Raw genomic sequence first — 21,485 nt, 5'->3', positions numbered from 1 at the left:
ATAATTTAAACAATTTAGGAGGCTAATATTGAAGAAGAAACAATCTCTAAAGCCTACCTACAAGAAGGAAGAAGAAGAAGATTATAAGCTTTCATTCGCCACTTCATTGTCATTCAATCTGTGAATCTGTATTAATAATGGAAGAGTTATATTTGCGGACAGATAGTCATGAAACCAAAAATATATATTTATTCTCCTCTTGCTACGGCGCGTCGAATAATATATCGCTTGTACTATCCCGGAGAATTTAAAACCGTATTTCCGATTGCATTTTTAAAACTGGAAGTCCTTTGCCAAATATCTCACCTTTAGTACCATCCTTGGATTATAAGCTTTCATCCGACACCTCATTTGTCATTCTATCTGGTTTAATGACTGAGGAGTTGTGTTTACGGACAGACGAACGTATATAATTCAACGCTTTCACATTTTTTTCAAAACTGAGTGAAAACAATATTTCTTTAGAAATCCATAAATATATTCGCTAATAATGAAACTAATTTGCAGTGGTTATAGCCAACCTTCATTAGTGGAATAGGCATTAGAAGAAGAAGACCAATGAAGATAAAGTAGAGCCCATTGTTAGACCAAAATTTTGTTTATATAGAAAAAATTATTTAGTTGAAAATAGTAGGTACATAATCTCAATGAATCCATTAAAGCTGATACATTTAGTCTTCAGAACAACAGTAATAATTATTTATGAAACTATCGATAAATTGTCAAGAGCTTCGTAAACGTTAATTGTAGAAAAGTATTCCTTATTTCGAAAAATCTATTTCAAATTTGTCCTATTTATTTTCGAGCAGTGTATCAAAAATAATGTTGAGCAGTATAACACACGCTGTTATGCGCTTGCGTCCGGCTGCAAGGTCTCGATGCGCAGTGGGAAAAATGGAACATTTTTTCATAACGTACTTCACGGCAAGTGACTATACTGATTGTTGTATAAACCTGTATACTGTGCTAAAGTCACTAGAGATTTGCGTCTCGCGAGAGCGAATGTACATGGATTACATCACGGTCGCCAACAAATAGCGCTGGCGAATTGTCTCGTAGCGAAGCCATAAAAACCAGAAGAAGAAGAAAACAGTAGAATAAGAAGAAGAGATGACGTTTTGACATATGACGTGTTTATTTTCTATTTGATTTGAGTGAGCTACAATGGCTACAAAATTTTGATATTATAATTACATTTGAGTAACTTTTTTAATTTAATTATTGATTTGCTTTAATTACATTATTCTCTTTTGTACTGATAAAATGAACTGAAGCAGTCTAAGTTGTAGAATTGTGTAATGAGGTGGTACGGGCATGTCTTTGTGCAAATTAGAGACCAAGGAGGCTAGTATTTCAGCCGAGAATTGCCACGATATTGTTGATAATGTTATCAGTAAAGTTGAGTCTAATTCTAAAATCGAACTTGAACATTCCGAAGATAATAACAGAAATAAAAACATACAAGCAAATAAGGAACTTCCAACCATAACCATAAGAATGTTGAATTTTTGTAGGGAACTTGCAATTTTTTGTCTTGTAATGATGACATATGTTGCTTTTAGTAAAGAGTATGTAAATATTTATCCTGAGTTTTTAACTAATATCTCTAATCCATATTAATAATTTATCATTTTAGCCCACCAAAAATATCCAAGGGACCTGCTGCATATCGTTTTTTTCCTGAAAATTCAATTGTTACTGACTGGTATAGAGGGCAGATTAGCAAAGCTATAGAACATGCTAGATCTAGTGATATTGCATTTGTGATGTTTTATGCTCCTTGGGATGCAGATAGTCAAAAAGGAAGAAACGAATTTGAGAAGGCTGCTGAGTACATGCAGGTAGGTTTTATTCGAGATACATATTGCTGAAGATCAGGGTAAGATAAAATTTTGTACATAAACAGATTAATTAATCCTGTTATGACTAGACCTATAGTGCAGTCACTGAAGGTTTTCACCTCCGATTTCGTTGAACCTCCATCGATTTTCATGAAACTTGGTGAGTAATTAGAGGATACCTCAAGGAACAAAGGTGACATAATGCCAACTTGCGCTTTTACCCTGGGGGTGGATGCCACCCCGTCTTGGCTGTGAAAATTATTTTATTAAAAATAATACCATAAGTCGATAGAGGGACAAATTATAAGCAAAATTTGTTATATAAAGTTATTGAAATAAATCAACACTTGGATTATTAAAGACCAAAGATTTTATTTTTTCGTAAAAAAATGCATGTTTTAAATCAGTTTTTCACGTATAAATCAAAAACTATAAGCTTTTACAAAAAAGTTATTATTACTGAAATTAAAGATAATAAAAAACTGAATACATTCCTCACATAAAGAACTAAACTAATGTTAGTTCAAAGTGAGTTATTGGCAATTGAATGTGTATTTTTTCGATGAGTACTCAAATCTAAGTATTCAAGCTTAATTAACGGGAAAACGATGCAATGTATAAAATATTTCAAAATAAGTAAGTTTCGAGATAAAGACGATTTTGATTATTTTCGTGCCTTTATAGCTGTGCTAATGTCAGTGTGAGAATTGTGATATTTAGCCGGTTGAGCATTTCAAAGTTACTAAAGTTTTACATGGGATAGATATGCATGTATACAAGCGAATGGCATGATTACTTCATTTTCATAAAATTTTTGATTTACAACAGTTTTGCACTGAGGGTGCGATTTGTCAAGTACTTCTCGAATACCTATCAAGTGAGCTTCAGAACAAAGTAATAGCATCAAAATTTAAGCAAGTTATAATGAAAATAAAAGAACGGTTTTGAATTTTGTAGGAAAAAGCGAAAAACAAAACATACGCCATTTCCACAAAAATTAAAATTTATAGTAATCCTTACAAGAACTTCTTTATATTAGCATAAGTAATATTTTCGATAATTTTGGCCGGTTTAGAATGCATATTTAAAAAAATCATGATTTTTAAAACTATTGTAATTCTCATATTCTTTTGTTAATAACTCCAAAAATACTCAATATATGTAAAAAATTATATACAACCAAATTTTAGTTTTTTCTGTGCTAAATATTTTACCTGTTTTACTATTACTATAGGGTAAAAAATAACCGAGATAGAAACGTTTAAATCTTAAATTTTGCTGTGGGAACCATGCAACCGGGGTCATTTAACCTTTTATTTTTAAAAAAGTAAGGGGTTGAAAAGATTAGCTTCAACGTGCTTAAATGGCACTTGGAATTAACTTTCAAACAGTTTTTAGATGAACCTGATATCGTAAACACGAACAGTTATTAATAAAAAACAATAACATTTTTTGGAAAAATTTTTAAAAGATAAATTTTGAAAAAGTTTTGGACCATAAATTTTAACGTTATCAACATGTTCAGGCGCTCATTTGATAGATATTTTTAAGTACTTTGACAAATGTTTAATAAGCTTATGTAATAAAATGCATTAATTTCTCGTTATTTCAGTTTGAATACTTAGAGTTTTTTACTCGCCGAAAAAAATATACATTCAATTACCTATAACTCACTTTTAGTTAACACTAAAGTTTCTCTAGTAAGGGGTTTATTTAATTTTATATTAGCTTCAATTTTAATAATAATAACTTTTTTGTAAAAACTTTTTTGAGTTATTGATGAAAAATTGGTTAAAAACATGCATTTTTCTCAAGAAAAATTAAAATCTTTGATCTTTAATAACTCAAAAAGTTTTGATTTATTTTAATAACTTTATATAACAAATTTTGCTTAAAATTTGTCCCTCTATCGAGTTATGGGGTTATTTTTAATAAAATAATTTTCACCCCCGAGAAGGGATGGCATCCACCCCCAGGGTAAAAGCGCAAGTTGGCACCATGTCACCTTTGTTCCTTGAGATATCCTCTAACCACTCACCAATTTTCATGCAAATCGATGAAGGTTCAACGAAATCGGAGGTAATAGCTCATATCCACCTTCAGGGACATTAGAAGTGTTATACCCAGAAGGAATCATTTCTTGAACTTAAGTTTTTGGCATAACAATATCAATGTTTTATCTTTTATAGTTTTTGTAAAAATAAAGTTTTATCTTTAAATTTTTTTGTGAAAAGACCAATTTATAAAGACTGGTTAGTACAGATATTTTTATTTATTTATTTATTTATTTTCAACGGGCTGCTGCCCAATATAAGCAAGTTTATAATATAATATTTCAATATACTTATGTGTGTAAATAATTATTAAAATATAATAAAATAGTTATAATAATACAATAAAATATAAATATCACAAACAGATTTACATATTCACAACAATGATTATCTATTCCACAACTACTCAAATAAACATACGCCTGAGGCCCAAAATGAATCCAGATTTCGGTGCAAAAAAATCTAATCCAGGGTGAATATTTGCCCATCTTAGTGCTCGAGATAAAAAGTTGTTATAAGTATAGTTGGTTCTGTGAATAGAAACATAGAAAGTTTGATTTAATCGTGTTCTGCGGAGAGATAATGGAGACCAACCTGCTCAAGTAGCTGAGGACTCAAAACTGTTGAATTAGCTATGCTGTAAGTAAAGCATCTTTGCATCTTTAATTATTCGTCGGTTTCACAATAAGAAAATGCCAAGTTGGGTTTCAATTTGATGATAATTTACTTGATTTAACTCAAAAGGTATACCCAGTTTATCCGCTACATGGTTTACTATGGTTTTCATTTTTAAATTAAAAAAAGGAATGTTGCCTGCATATTTTAATGAATATGTTACATTGAGGGGTCAAGTTCATTCATATACCACGAGAAATATTGAAGATTTTGGCATCCAAAAAACTAATAAACATAGCACAATGACATCCTTGTTTTACAAATGTATGAATGAATTTAACCATCTTCCCCCCAGTGTTAAGAATGCAGTGACAGTTCAAATTTTTAAAAAATTACTGAAAACATATTTTACCTGGATAAAAAATAATTTTCAATAAGTCTGTATGTGTTGTATATTGCATGTATTGTATATTGTATGTTACATTTAATTAAGCAAATTCGTATTTAAATATTGTTAGTAGGATTTCTATTTCAATAAAAAATTTCAATTTCAATTACATATTTCAAGAACTTGTGTTGGACTATCTCGATTTTTGATATAAAAATATAAGATATGCTTTAGGTATGATTCCTCAGTCTAATTGTATTCAGTCCAAGAATATGCCTCGAGTTCGAAGACACCAAAATTACCACCATTTTAGCAATTTTGACAGGGGTAGAATAATTATTGCCTATAGAGGCAATGACAGTTATGCGAGTATGTCGTATGTGGACAAACGAAGGTAGGGGAACACAAAGAAGACCAACTGGTCAACCGAGGTGTACCACAGGGCGTCAAGATAGGCGCTTTAGACTCCTGGGTTTGAGAGACTGTTTTGCTACTACAAGTCAAATAGCTGTCCAATGGTTTGGAGTAGAACTTAGACTTGTTACTAGGCGTACCCCCTACTGTAGCATTTGAGCCTTTGGACTGGTTTCATTCCACCCACCACTAGTGCTTCCTTTGACTGCGGACCGCTGTCCTCAATGTTTGAATTGGTGCAGAGAAACGGCAGCATTGGGTGGCAGAATGGCATAATGCAGCATTCAGTGATGAATCGCGATTTTGTTTAGGTATGCATGATGGTCATAAGATAATAAGATGCTGCCATACGACGCCTTTTCACCAGGAGTCGTATTTTCGAATTCAATCGAATATTTTTGCATACGTGTTAACTCGAATGAAAAATTTCGTATACGAACGTGAATGTGTATTTTTGAACGTCCTTCGAAATGTTATATGTATACGAGCAGAATTTGCACCGGCAACACTGCAAATTCGAATAACATTGAACTTATTTGTCATCTGAAGAGTCACAATGTTGCCATATTTGTTTGGTCTATTGTATAATGTACAAGACTGTCTTAACTGGGGTATAATGTATAAGAATAAGATTGTATAAGAACGTTTAATGTATAAATATAACGACTTATAGTCTGAACAAATTATAACAAGGGCCATTTTTGTGAGAAAAGTTGTTTAGAAGTTATTTTAAGTGTAATCGAGTATTAAGATTGCATAGGTATATTAGTAATATCAATTTGCAAAGTCTGCAGAAAGTGTGCCATTTTGTTTAATCTTATTTTTATATCCAGTATTTACACTGATACTTTAGTATTTACTTTTCAAAACTTTACTTCAAAGCGATTTTTTAAATGCACCTTTATGTAATGTATGAAAAAATTGAGGATATGGCAACGGTGTCATATGTCAAGTTTGGAGCTTATATCAGAGAATAAGGACCACACTTATATCAGGAGCGGCTAAAGATACAGTGCGGCTCCCTAATTTGCGCGTGCGTGTCCTCAACTCCAACGTTGCCGTTTCCGAGATAGTTTGAAGGCACACTGGTTTGAAGGACAAATTACGTTGAGAAACAAGAAACGCGTCCAACTTCGTATTTTGTATTTGTCACTGTCACATCTTTGATCGGATTATTGGATTTATTTTTATATTTTGGATATTTGGATTTTTGGATCTAAGTTGGTTATGTATGTCCTGTGTCCTGTTTTATTCATTAAAAAGGATTCCTAAATAAAAGTTTATTCTCAGATACAGATTATGCATGGTTTGACCCAAATCAATATGAAACAAGGACATTTATTGAAGCTATAAATATAATTTGTAAATAATTTTAAACTGTTAATTACAAGAATCACATAGACATTCTTTATAATTATTAATTTAGACATTTTTGTGTAGAAATAAATATTTTTAGTAGGTATATATAAGATGTAATTTCAATTAATTTGAATGCACAAATATGCTTGTGAAATTGTGGAAAAGTTTAGGATTTGTTAAAATTCTGGATTAAAAAGTACAGTTCAATTTAACAGATATAACATAATATACGTATGGCATTAACAATATAAACAGGTTAATACAATAAAACAAAGGTTTTTGGAATTTTAATCCTTTATTATTTAGATATAGGGCCGGTACTTTATGTCCCGGTTAAACCGCCATTAGCTAACCAGGGTTTAATCAGGACAGAAATGTATGCATAACATAGACATAAACACAATTGTACTTATTATTATGATTAGGAGTGCGAAATTGGAAAACCAAGGTGAGGGATAGGAAGCTGATTCTGGAACAGGTCAAGACCCACCATGGGTTGCGGAGCCAATGATGATGATATTATGAATATACATGATATTACAACGCAAGAGGCCCAAAGAGGTACTTTTCTGTCCCGATTAGCTAACCGAGGTTTAACGGGGACATAAGTCCCATAATCTATAAAGTTTTGAGCCAAAAGTATGTATTACACTTTCATTTTCATGTCATCAGCATTTGTTTATTTAAACATACTGTCAAAAAAATTAATAAAAAAAAAACACCATAAAGCTAATTTTTCTATTATTATTTTTGTCCTTTAAAATAACTTCCTTGTTCATACATTTTTGCTAGTTGTGGAAGGCCTTTTAACAGAATGAGATATAAAATAAATTTTAAAGGATACTCAAAATCAAACACCAATATCATGTATTTATAAATTGCTAATAATAAAATACTTAAAATCAAATCAGTCACCAATATAATATACCTATTTATTTATAAATTTATTAACAAACTGCAGTCCAATAAAAATAAAATTATCAACATTATACTACATAACAATGATTTTCCTTTCATGTTCGAAGCATACACTACCAACATTCGTCGGAATATATTCTTTTTAGTATGTGTGTAGTAGAAGCATAGCATGTACTATAAAAACATTCTAAATTTCATGTTTTTTGTATATACTTCGAAGAATATTCTCGGACCAAATATACTGAGCACATTCATGTATGTAGTTACTTAGAATATTCGTAAAAGTTTATTCTTGGAATAAACCTTTTAGGCTATTGATTATGTTCAAAATAAGAGAACTAAAAGGAACTACAACGTTAACGGGATTTTATTGTCTCATATCTGTCTCTAAATTAGAAAAAACCATGGAGTGCTACCATTGAAATGAGTGAGTTTTTGAGAAAGGGGTGAATTAGTCCCTAGTCACAGGGCGAATTAGGGTGAGTTCTATGCACTTTTGATATAAACACATATACAGGAAAATTGTTCCAGGTTAAATTTACTATCCAAACATCACATTTTAAAGTCAAAAATATTTTTTTTTACAAAAATAATATATTCAAAATAAAAGCAAGAAAAAAACACGAAAGAAAGCAATTTTGTTTTTAGCCCCATAACTATTTTCCACAGGGATATAGGTATAGGCATTGCTTTAGCAAAAAATAACTTCCATCCTTCCTCTTTAAAATGAAGTTTGGTAAAATTCTCTAAGATTTATAGTTTCCGAAATAGAATTTTTCTAAGTTTGCCGCTCACAGCATTTTTGGGAAATTTTCCCCATTATTTCGCAAACATTGTTCTGTAACTATTTTGTGCGCATTTCTATGTATATGCAATAGTAGAAAGAGAAATTAATTACCTTTAAAATAGTCTATTGTATAAGGTTATTTATACAGCTCTTTCTAAGGAAGTTGTGCTTTTTCAAATTTCTCATTATGACTTTTTTTCTTGTACGTTTAAGTATATACATTGTGGAATAAAAAAGCTTATTTGCTTTACTTTAAAATGGTGTATTGCAAAAAATTCTAGGACAATTTTTAAACACGATATCCGTAGGATATCCAAGAGTATCCGTAATTTGAGAAAAATTTTAAATTTTTTTTATTTTTTTTTCAATTAGAAAAATATGATTGCATATTATATCATAATTTTTTTTCATAAAGTTAATAATAAAAAAGTTTTCCATAGGGTTCCAATCTTGTTTAAAAAATAGTCCCAGAATTTTTTACGATACACCATTTTAAAGTAAATAAAATAAGCTTTCTTTTTTATTAGACAATAATATACCTACCAATTATATACCTACATATACAATAAAAAAAGTTATAATGAGAAATTTAAAAATAATCGTAAAATATATCAAAAATCATTAAAAGTATAAAACTTTTTAAAGGTAATTGACCTTTTTCCTATTAAATGTAACATTGCATATACCTAAAGCTACGTAGAAAAAAGTTACAGAACAATGTTTGAGAAGTAACAAGGAAAATGGGCCAAAATCGCTGTGAGTGGCGAACTTTGAAAAATCATATTTTGGAAATCATAAATCATAGAGACTTCTACTAAATGTCATTTTAAAGAGTAAGGATTGAAGTTTTTTTTCTTGCTTTTCTTTTGAATATATTTTTGTAAAAAAGATATTTTTAACTTTAAAATGTAATGTTTCGATAGTAAATTTAACCTGGAACAATTTTCCTGCAGATGCGTTTGTCATAGACCTCACCTTAATTCGTCCTGTGCCTAAGGATTAATTCACCCCTTTCTCAAAAACTCACCCCTTTAAATGGTAGCACTCCGCGGGTTTTTCATATTAAAAGTCCATTGACTATATGAAACAATAAAACCCCGTTAACGTTGTAGTTCCTTTCTAAAATACATATTCAATAGTCTATTTATCGAATATTGAATATCGAATCTACCAAGAACATGAAATTGTTATGTGGGAACCATTTAGGCTTGAGTTAAATGGAGAATAATCTTTTAAAACAAACACACACACACACAACATTTAGTTACACTAGATTTGCTCCTGGTTGAAAATGTAGGTACTGCCACAGCTTGTTCGATTAAATAACAGCATCCTCCTTTTCCAGTATTTCAATGTTTTCTCTATTAACAACTGCAATATTATGTAAAAGTATACAAGCTGATATCATTCTTCAAACAAAAGGTAACTTGCATCTCATTTCACATACTAATATGGGAATCTTTTCTGCATAAAATACCAAATATTCTTTCTATAACAATTCTTGAGGCAATTTGTGATTGATTATACAGCACTTCAACTACTGTCTGACTGAAGATTCTGCAATGGTGTCATTTTATATACCCATAATATGCAAAAGTATTTAAAAACTTCTAAACCTAAAATAGCACTTCCATATTGTATGATGGTTATGTTGTTCTTTAACTGACAAAATAATTAAATTCAACGTTTTACTCTTTTCAATGATCTTATATTTTCTTAATACCCTTTTACAGGTACAGGTAAAACAAAATAGAATTTTATTTTTATAGGTTATTGTTATATTTACATTACAAAAATATTATGTCATTTGTCAAAATAAAAGATTCCTTGCAAGGAGCTAGCATTTTGAATTTCCCGGCGATGTCAATGTGTAAACAACATGACAACGTTGTAAATATTTTGACGCATGCGCAAAGTAGGGAGCCGCACTGTATCTTTAGGCGCTCCTCACTTATATCCAATGCTAAAATGCGTACATAAAGTTAGGTTAGGTTATATTTTCAAGGCATAATCGTACAACATGTCCTTTCTTTCTATTAAAGAATTATTTAAACCAGCCATTGAAAATAAATTTCAATGTAAAAATATTGTAGACAACAAGACAATTAACAGTATCAGCTAAAACTATAATGACAGCTGAAATGACCTTGAAATGAAACAATAATTCGTATACGAGCATCATGATTCGAATGGTTCATACCCATTCGAGTCGCCGTATTGGCCATGAGCCGATGGGTAGAGGGGATTTGACAGCTTTCTCCAGCGCTGTTAGTGGCAGTTTTGTGCATTTATCTGATAAATTTAAATGGCGCGCCATGGGTAGAGGAGAGGGGATTTGACGGTTTTCGCCACAGCTGTTAGTGCAACGTTGCCACATTTAGTAGATTTCTACTTTTTTGGTAGATTTTTGATATTTTTTAAAAAATTCTAGTAGGCAATATTTTTTAGTAGATTTTTGGTATATTTCAACATTTTCTTATGACTAAAATAAAATTTGCTTTTTAATAGTATTTACCCCATTTCTAAATTAATTTTTAGACATTTTGTTACAATTTCCCAATGTCATTACCGAAAATAAGATTCAGGGGTGGGATTCTGTGTACAATCGCTAACACCAGGTTTGTTCCAACACGACCGAGAACCGTCAGGAAACGGTAACGATCCTGCGCAGTAAAGAAAATCCGTTCCAACAAAAATATGATCGTCATCGGATCGTCCTTCCCACTGTTCCAACAAGAATTGTGATCTTTCGGTGACGGTTTCGTGATGATCATTTCAGTAATCGGGCAAATGCATAATGTGCTGGTTGGACTGACTTGAGCACTAGGATTTAATTCTTTAAATTTTTTGAGCCTTTGATCGACTAAAAGCACACAAGCTGTCACCAACAAAAATGACAAATATATGATTACCGTCATGGGACGATAACTGGGCGATACAATTACGAACATGCGCACAACAAACGGTACAAGCAGTTTCGTGACGGTTTTTGGGCCGTCCAAAAGTTCATGTTGGAACAAACCTACCGCCGACCGCTTTCTATCAATAGAGAGATATCGCAAATGCAAACGATAATATCGTGTCAAGACGTAAATAACGTATAACGTTCTATTTCAGCACAGGCAACAAGAGAGTTATCGCAAATGTTCTGGGGCGGGGCTTAACGTTATTATGACAACCGACGTTTGGTATTACAATGTAACCTAGAAATTAATTTTGAGGAATACTGTAATTGTTTTTTATTGAAAAATGAATTTGGATATTGAGCTGGTTGACACGCATTTTAATTTTAATGATTTAACCAACAATAAATATAAATAGTTAGTATAAAAATAATATAAAATATCTGAATAAATAATATCCTAACCACAAAAAGTAGTCTATTGTAGACAAAATAAAAATGCACGTGTTTCCCAACATAAGATGATTCACAGTATTTAGTTTATAAAATTTGTATTCTATACATTATTTTTATGTTTCATCCCAAATGTCAAATTAGCGTTAACGTTATTACCGTCCCTTATTTCAACCTAAATAGCGGGACACGCTATCCGGTATTAGCGTAACATTCATTCTGCGCTTGCGTACATGTCAAAATAGCGTATTCCGCTATTAGCGTGCGATAAAAATGCATTTGCGATATCTCTAATGTCAATATATTTGAATTTTTAGTTTTAATTCAAATATTTTCTTGTTTTACAAGTGTCACTTCAGCATCAACTAGCAAAACTAGAAAATAATTCAATTAAAACTAAAAATTCAAATATTTTCACGACAATTGACATCGATAGAAAGCGAAGTGTAGATATCTACAGTGCACGGAATCTAGCCCCAGGACGTAGATGATGAATATTAAACAGAAATGAAACTGGATTCTGGTGTAACAAACTTGCAGATTTCAAGTAGCAGTGCAATCAGTACCTATTTCAGGTGTTATTCAAGAGTTCTGGTATTCGGTGGTCGGTGAGCCTGTTAGAAGCTAACGATGGAAAACTAAAATATCTAAGGCCCGGTCTTTTCACCTCCGAATAAAAGTTATTCGGAGGTTATTTGACAGATTTACATGTAATCTGCCGGATAAACTTCCTAATAAATATTTATTCGGAGGTGAAAAGACCGGGCCTAATTATAATGTATGTAACTTTGCAAAACAACAAATGTTGTGTTTGCGTGTTTCTAATGTAAAATGCGAAATAATTGTTTGAAGAATGTGATCCAGATATGCAGATGTTAAAATCAGTGGATGACAAAATATTATATATAAATATTAAATATGAAACTGATAAAAATTAATTATAGTTGGTCATTTTGTTCCCCAGTTAAAATATAAAAAAGTTTGGTTTTTGTTTACAAACAGTCATATTAATTTCTAGTTAAACTCCCTCTGTGGCTCAGTAGTAAGAGCGCCTACTTTTGGATCGAAAGGTCCGAATGGTCGTGAGTTTGAATTTCACCAGGGTAGAGAATTTTTCGTTTATTATAAATTAATAAATGAAAATAGTTTCTATCCTTGGGGGATCGGTACCCACCGGAGGGACCGCAGACGTTCGGATACAATTAGCGTCTCTGCAAAGACAGTGACATCGACTTTTTAAAGTAACAAGACACTTACTCAACACACACACTACACATAAAGTCTACTTTACACTACATGATTTATCACGTGATTTATCATATGATTTTGCCCATGACGAGCCGCATGACAATGCTTATGATAAAACACAATGCTTATGGCAAAATCATATGACAAATCACACAGTGTAAACATGTAAATTTTACTCCATGACCAAATCATATGACAAATCACATGATAAATCATGTAATGTAAAGTCGACTTAACACTAGCTACCTAATTGGTAAAATCCACTGTACCATCACCATGCCAATGCCCATTAGTTGTCGAGGCATTAGCTAAATAAAAAAAATTTCTAGTTAGTCAGCTGTTATTTTTATTATAAAAAGTCATAAATTATATACAAATATATTAATAAAGTTTTATAGTATATTTTAGTTTTTGATAAGTAGATTTTAGTAAGCTAAACTTACAGTAGATTTTCTAAATAAAATGTGGCAACGCTGTGTTAGTGGCAGTTGGCAGTTTTGTTTTGTGCATTTGATAAACTTCACAAACTGAAATGGCGGGTAATATGGATTTTTCAAAAAAGAAAACAAGATATTGCAGCTGTTGTATTGATTCATGTAAAAATATTGAATATAACAGTACTGGATGCAGTTATTATATTCGGAAACATTGCGTACATGTCCTGTATCAACTAAATCCTTTCCTTTTTTGGTGTTGCTGATTGAAATTGGATATCATGGGAAATAAGACTGAATCCAGTATAATGTTTAATATCCATTTTGATAGAATTCAAACAAATTACAATTCATACAAATTGCAAATTTTAATAATCAAAGCAGTAAGCACACAAAAATAAACAGAGGTAACCTTTAAAATGTTAAATAATTCATATAAACTTATTTTTTTTTTCTCAATGGTCTCTTGAGTAAGCAGTCATCCAGTCTCACGAACTTATATATTAAATATTAAAATTATAATGAATAAAATAAAAAAACATAATTAATTTTACTATTAATTCTGTGTATTCGTTTAGTAATCAGGTAACAATAATATTTCAGTTCATAATTTGTGTCTTTCTAGATAAGTATCTATTTTTCTCGTTTTGTATATTTCACATACATAAATTTTATCAGAAAAGTATAAGTTTCAAACCGCGAGATAGCGCTACCGTCGAAACTCACAGCCAATACGAAAAAATTCGTACACGAAGTATTCGAAAATACAAGACACCGGATTTCAAGCGAAATTCTTCTAATTTCGTATGCGAAATATGCTCGAATGAATTCGAAAATAGGACCCCTGGACGATAAGGACTTTTTCCAAGAAACTGGCGTTAATTTTTTGCCGTGGCTACCCCGTTCACTGGGTTTAAATCCTATCGAACATGTGTGGGATATGATGGGGAGGAGACTGTCCACTCTGCACCATCCTCCACAGACTGGCACAGTTAATCCATGAAATTCAAGTTGCTTGAAACGAGGTGCCACAGCCAGATATCGATCATTTCATTTTGTCAATGCCTAGACGTGTACAGGAGTGTATTCAGCTAGGGGGTCGTCAAACACATTATTATTTTTTTTGATTACATGTCAATAAAAAGTCTTGCCAATGTGATCGTTTTATTCTTAATGAAAATGTAACCTGTTGCCAAAAAATTAAGTTCCAGAAATGATTCAATCTGGGTGTAACACTGCTAATGTCACTGAGTATATTTTTGAGTCTGATTATACTGGCTTGTGTCATTTTTGAGGTCACTACTTTTGTAGGAGATGCATTCATGCATGTTGAATTCAAAAATGCAACTTATTTTTCTCAGACCAGGTTTATTTACCATTTTAAATTTTCGGAACGTCAAAATATTGAAATAAATGACAGGAGCACAAGAAATATTATTATGATTATTGTTTGAAAACAGATTTATATATATACATATAATCAGTTACTCGTTTTACCCTAAGGTGTACGAGATGAAAACAGATTTATGTTTTAAAGTAATATACACAAATTTAGATGTTCATTTCAAAGTTACCTTTCTTCAACGGTTTTTCTTCTTCAAGTGCTGTCTCCCAATTAGAGGTTGGATATCATCATCACTAACTTCACTCTATCTACTGCTGCTCTGAAGAGTTCAATAGAACTGCATTTAAACTAGTCCCTTGAATTCGTCAACCATGACGCTCCTTTCTATACTTCTTCTTCCTCCTATCTTTCCCTGTATTATCAATCTTAGCATTTCATATCGCTATCTCCTCATTACTTACATGTTCCAAATATTGTAACATTCTTATTTTTATTGTGTTTATTATTTCATATTCTTTACCCATTTCTTGCAATGTTTTGTTTTCTTTTTTGTCCATGCTATTCCTCCCATAACACCACATTTCAAATGACTGTAGCTTATTTATGTCTTTTTGCTTCAATGTTCAGCTTTAAAGTCCATATTGTAGTATCGAGAACACGTAGCATCTCAAAGCTCTTACTCTCAGTTCTAAGCTAAGGTCTTTGTTGCAGAGTATTAAACGAAAAATACCCTTGTTTCTTCCTATTTCATGTTGAGCCTTTCAATTTTGGTATTTGACGAAGAAGAAACAACTATCAATAGGCTATTTCTCTGGGAGTGATTTTTGAATAATATAATACATACTAATACATAATATGTTATTAGTATAATAATAATGTATTTTGAGTAATTTGGAAAAAACTGTTTGAAGAAGTGTTTTTTTTTTGCTTTCAAATGAAAATTTGCAAAATAGTTTAATAAAACTAAAATGAATATGAGAAGTAATTTTATACAAATTTCAGGACTATGTAAATTTTGTAGCTGTAAATTGTTGGCAACCTTTGGGTGAATGCAGAACACAATATAACAAAGTTTATAAATGGCCCGTTCTCATTGCTTACCTACCTCATGGAAGAGGTGTACAATATAATGGTCCATTAAGTGCTCCACATTTTATTCAGTTTCTGAAGAAGGTTTCTAACCCTATCAAACATTTAGGAAATGAGGGCATAAGAGATTTTCAGGATGTAAGTATTGTTTAGTATTTCATTAGTGTCCAATCCTGTTCATCACCGTGTGGATTCATTTAGAATGTGACGCGGTGATTACAGCCGACGATAAATGGATCTATCGGGTTGCTATCCGAAACAATATTAATAATTTAATGACAGACATTTTTGAGAATCATCTTTTTTGTCTAATTTTTACTTGTAGCGTAATTAAAGAATGAAACATTCGACCTATGTTAAAATAAATATCTTCTACAGTCCACAACTAGTTTCGTGCACATAAAATCTGGCCATTCGCACCGGATTCAAGATTCAATAAATAATTACGCGACGTTCCACGTCAATTGCAGATTACATGGAATACAAGTAAAAAAAAACAACATTTGGATCTAAAGTGAGTCAGGTCCAACGTGAAAATACTCAGAACACAGTTTTCAATCACTACCGTAAACATTATAAGTAGTGAGTTATTTGATACTAACAAACTTTCCCGAGATTTTCCAATACCAGGAGGATCGAGAATAACTGGACATTTATTGGTAAATATAGGGTGAGATCTGTCCTTGTTACCCAATATTATATTGGAAAGCTTTATATTTGTTAATTATAGTATATTATTCTTCATTTGATAGGCATTTTGACATACAAATACGTCATTTAGATAATCAAAATGTCAAACTTAAAAAATATTATCAAACAACGTGGTATAATTAAAAGTAAACTTTCATTGTTCGAAAAGTTTATTATAAACACTGAGCAAACAATCAACGAATCACAGGGTGATCAAATACCTGATAAAACTATATTATTTGAAATCGAAGCTCGTTTAGAACGACAAAACTCTTTATTAAACACATTTGATGACTTGCAAGAGCAAATTGATCTATTGATCCAACCCGATCAACAGGCTGAACAAAGTGACGAAAGAGAATCATTTCAAAATTCTTATTTTAAACACACATCCTTGGCCCTAGGTCTATTAATCAAATTCAGGCATACTTCTAAGCATAGTATCTTTAATAACAAATCTTCAACTTCATATACAAAGCCAAAATCTTATGGAGAATCATTTCTATCTACCAACAATCATAATAAATGCTTTTTTTGCAATGGTGATCATTGTATCACTAATTGTAACGATTTTATCAAATTAAATTCAAAGGATAAATTTGAAAAAGCTAAAGATCTGAAACTTTGTACTAATTGTCTGAGAAACAATCATAAAATAGCAAATTGTGAATCTACCTTATGTAAAAAGTGTAATCTCAAACATAGTTTATTACATTTTGAAAACTCTAATTTAAATGCCAATCAGGGAACTATATGCCCACAACAGTCTAATATTAATACAGAGGATACGATTGGCTCCACACTAGAGCTCACAAATAATTCTAATATAAGCTGCAATTATGCACACATAAATAATGTATCTCTTTCAACTGCTTTAATAAATGTCAAAGATTCATCAGATAACTTGCATGTATGCAGGGTACTTTTAGATTCAGGTAGTCAATCAAATTTTATATCTAAAAATTTGTGTGATAAACTTAAAATACCTTTGTACAATACACAAGCTAATATTTTCGGTATAAATCAAGTAACTACTCCCGTAAAATGTCGATGTACTATATCATTTTCTTCTTTATGCAGTGAGTTTAAGCATACAATATGTTTGATGTTACCAAGTATCTGTAGCAAAATACCAAGTACTCCAATTGATCCTTCATTAATTCAATTGCCTTCTAATATCTCCTGAGGCTCCGGCTCCACGGGCGAGAAATTGACGCTAGCAGTAGCAGTAAAATGAACTTAAGCTTCCGCGGAACGGAATAGGAATAGCCGAACTTTACCGACTACAGGACTTGTGCGTAGTCGGTTCAGTTCGGCTACTCCCATTCCGTTCCGCGGAACCTTAAGTTCATTTAACTGCTACTGCTAGCGTCAATTTCTCGCCCGTGGAGCCGTAGCCTTAGCTGATCCAGGTTTTTATGAACCATCTGATATTGACATATTGCTAGCATCCGATTAGGACCCAAATTGCCTATTCTTCAAAACTCAGCTTTAGGCTGGATCATTTCTGGAACTATTCCATCTCCAATAATAAACAACATACCTACAAAATGCTTTCTAACTAATACTTGTGATCTTCAATCTCAATTAACAAAATTTTGGGAAATAGAAGAACCTTTTCACAACACCAAATGTATAAACAATGAAGAAGAATACTGTGAAACATACTTCACTAAAACCACTAGGAATGAGGAAGGTAGATTTGTAGTAAACATTCCTTTCAAAGGGGATCCTTCTTTATTACTTGGTGATTCTAAAGCCTTAGCTTTAAAAAGATTTTATGCACTAGAGCGCAGACTATTATCTAATGCTCCACTGAAAACCTTATATGACAATTTTATGAAAAACTATGAGGAATTAGGACACATGTCTAAAATCGAACCTCAAAACCAAGCAGACAAATGTTATTATCTACCTCATCATGGAGTCTTGAATGAAAATAGTTCTAATACTAAACTGAGAGTAGTCTTTGATGGATTTGCCCCAAGTGATAATGGCATTTCTATTAACAATCTTCAGATCGTGGGGCCTAAAATACAAAATGATCTTATATCTATCCTAATTCGTTTTCGAAAACATCAAGTAGTTGTCTGCAGTGATATTGAAAAAATGTACCGCATGGTTCTAATAAATCCAGATCAAAGATGTTTTCAGCGAATATTTTGGAGACAGTCAACTACTGATGAGCTCTCTGAATATAATCTAAATACTGTTACATATGGCACAGCATCGGCAAGCTTCCTTGCGATAAGAGCCTTGCAACAAGTAGCTATTGATCACAAAACAGAATATCCGTCTGCCAGTAATGCTATCTTAAATGACTTCTATGTCGATGACTTTCAATCTGGTGGAGACTCAGTAGATGATGTAAATAAATTATGCCATGAGGTAGCATCTCTACTGGAGCAGTCAGGTTTTAAATTATGCAAATGGGTATCAAACAAACCCGAATGTTTAACTGGCTTAAATCCTAAAACTCTATATGATTCAATATCAAATCGCGTATACTTTTCAGATGAAAGCAGTATCTCTTATCAGTAACTCCTGGACTTTACTGGTCACCTTCTAATGACTATCTCAATTACCATATTAAAAGTCATAATCAAGTAAACTCAACCTCAAAACGATCAATACTCTCTATTATATCTACCATATTCGATCCTCTTGGTCTTTTAGCACCTTGTATCATCATCATTAAAATCCTTATTCAACATTTGTGGTCTTTAAAATTATCCTGGGACCAAGAGGTACCTACATCCATTATGATTCAATGGGACAAATTTGTAAGTGAACTATCAATGCTAGAGGTACTAACAATTCCAAGATGCATAATTTCAAATAATTATTCAAATATTCAGCTTCATGACTTCTCTGACTCTTCAACAGCAGCTAATGGAGCAGCCATCTATATTCGATGCATTGATTCTAATGGTCATATCTATGTTTATTTACTTCTTGCTAAATCTAAAGTAGCACCTCTCAAAACTTTAACTGTACCAAGGTTAGAACTGTGTGCAGCTTTAGTCTTATCAAAACTTATCAACCAAGTTAAATCTTCTATATCTATTAACTTTGATTCTACTCATCTTTGGAGTGATTCCACTGTGGTACTCTCCTGGATTAAAACCCCAATACATCTCTTAAAACCTTTTGTATCCAACATAGTCAAACAAATTCAAGAAATAACTGATCTTAATTCATGGTCTTACATAAACACCAAACAAAATCCCCCGGATTTATTGACAAGAGGATTATATCCTAATCAAATTATTCATTCTGACCTTTGGTGGTCAGGACCTTCTTGGTTAAGTCAACCACAGTATACATGGCCTATTTCTGAACCATGCATACCAGGTCCTATACCAGAATTAAAACCTCAAATTAATGCTCTAGTCTCTACTCGAGCAAACAGACTTATTTCCTTTGAAAGGTTTTCTTCTTTTAGTCGATTAAAACATACTATGGCATATTGCCTCCGATTTATTCATAATTGTAATCCTAATAATCACAAACTATCTGGTAGCTTAACATCCTCTGAATTATCTAATGCTCTGGACATACTCATAAAACAATCACAACAAGAATCTTTTTCTGAAGCCATTCATATGCTTAAGACAAACAAGCCTTTAGACAAAACTTCAAAGATTCTTAATTTGAATCCTTTTCTAGATAATAAAAATATTTTAAGAATAGGAGGAAGATTGCAAAATTCAAGCTTAACGTATTCAAAAAAAGCATCCAATACTTTTGTCTAGCTCACATATATTTTCAAAATTATTATTTAGGCATGAGCATGTAGCATTACTGCATGCTGGTCCACAATTGTTACTATCATCCATTAGGGAAAAGTATTGGCCTATAAATGTAAGAAATTTAGCTAAACAAACCTATCACACATGCATTAAGTGCTATCGTTCTAAGCCGATACCAGCAGCCACTATCATGGCACCTCTTCCTTCCTCTCGTGTATCGCCTCATCACCCTTTCTATATTACAGGAGTAGATTACGCAGGGCCAATTAATATTTTGAATAAAAAAGGTAGAGGATCAAAAACTCACAAATGTTACATTTGCTTGTTTATTTGTTTCGCAGTTAAGGCAATTCACCTTGAATTAGTATCAGGTCTAAGTACTGAAGCTTCTCTTGCATCATTTCGTCGATTTGTCGCCCGTCGTGGTAAACCTGCACATGTTTATTCCGATAATGGAACTAATTTTGTGGGAGCCAATTCAGAACTTAAAGAGTTGGCTGGTTTCCTTAAAAATGCTTCTCCAGATATCACATCTAGAATCAACAATGAATCAGTGTCATGGCATTTTCTGCCTCCCAACTCGCCTAACTTTGGTGGCTTATGGGAAGCTGGTGTAAAAACTGTTAAATTTCATTTAAAACGTGTTTTATCTAATGCCTTACTTACATTTGAAGAGTATTATACTGTACTTACACAAATAGAGGCAATACTGAATTCACGCCCCTTATGTCCTATAACCGATGATGCAGATGATCTCACTGTGCTCACCCCTGCACATTTTTTAATGGGTAAAGCAGCTACATCACTACCAGATCCTGACGTTACCGACATACCGCTGAACCGCCTTTCAAGGTTTCAGTATATGCAACAACTTCAACAATATTTTTGGAAAGGCTGGCATCGTGATTATCTTTGTCAACTACAGAGTCGTCCAAAATGGTTAAAACCCAAAACTACTCTTAAGTGCAACGATCTAGTCTTAATTCGCAACGAGAACACTAACCCGCTACTGTGGCCACTAGGCAGAAGGTGATGGTATATATAAATACATCGAGGCCGTGATGGTATATCAAGAGTAGTAACTATCAAAACTGCCCATGGTGAATTCAAGAGGTCCATATCAAAAATATGCCCCTTACCAATAGCAGAAGCCGAGTCTTGAAAGCTTCCTTTCAACGTGGGGCCATGTTTAGTAT

The 21,485-nt window shown here is 32.3% G+C and overlaps 1 protein-coding gene across 5 annotated transcripts in view; it reads left to right on the top strand.

The window, feature by feature from the left end:
* Nucleotides 1-1,120: 1,120 nt before the first annotated feature.
* Nucleotides 1,121-21,485, top strand: part of LOC126879652 (thioredoxin domain-containing protein 11) — a 216,469-nt gene continuing 196,104 nt past the window's right edge. For all 5 annotated transcript variants that reach the window (XM_050642844.1, XM_050642841.1, XM_050642842.1 and 2 more), the window contains exons 1-3: nucleotides 1,121-1,568; nucleotides 1,637-1,841; nucleotides 15,761-15,985. In XM_050642844.1, coding sequence (XP_050498801.1) covers nucleotides 1,315-1,568; nucleotides 1,637-1,841; nucleotides 15,761-15,985 — 684 coding nt within the window. In that variant the 5' untranslated portion in view covers nucleotides 1,121-1,314. The remainder of the gene's footprint in view (nucleotides 1,569-1,636; nucleotides 1,842-15,760; nucleotides 15,986-21,485) is intronic.

The sequence above is a fragment of the Diabrotica virgifera genome, chromosome 2 (assembly GCF_917563875.1).
Source record: "Diabrotica virgifera virgifera chromosome 2, PGI_DIABVI_V3a".
NCBI classification, from domain to species: Eukaryota; Metazoa; Arthropoda; class Insecta; order Coleoptera; family Chrysomelidae; genus Diabrotica; species Diabrotica virgifera.
The sequence above is the reverse complement of the archived record's forward strand: the minus strand, read 5'-3'. Positions and strand labels throughout refer to the sequence as shown.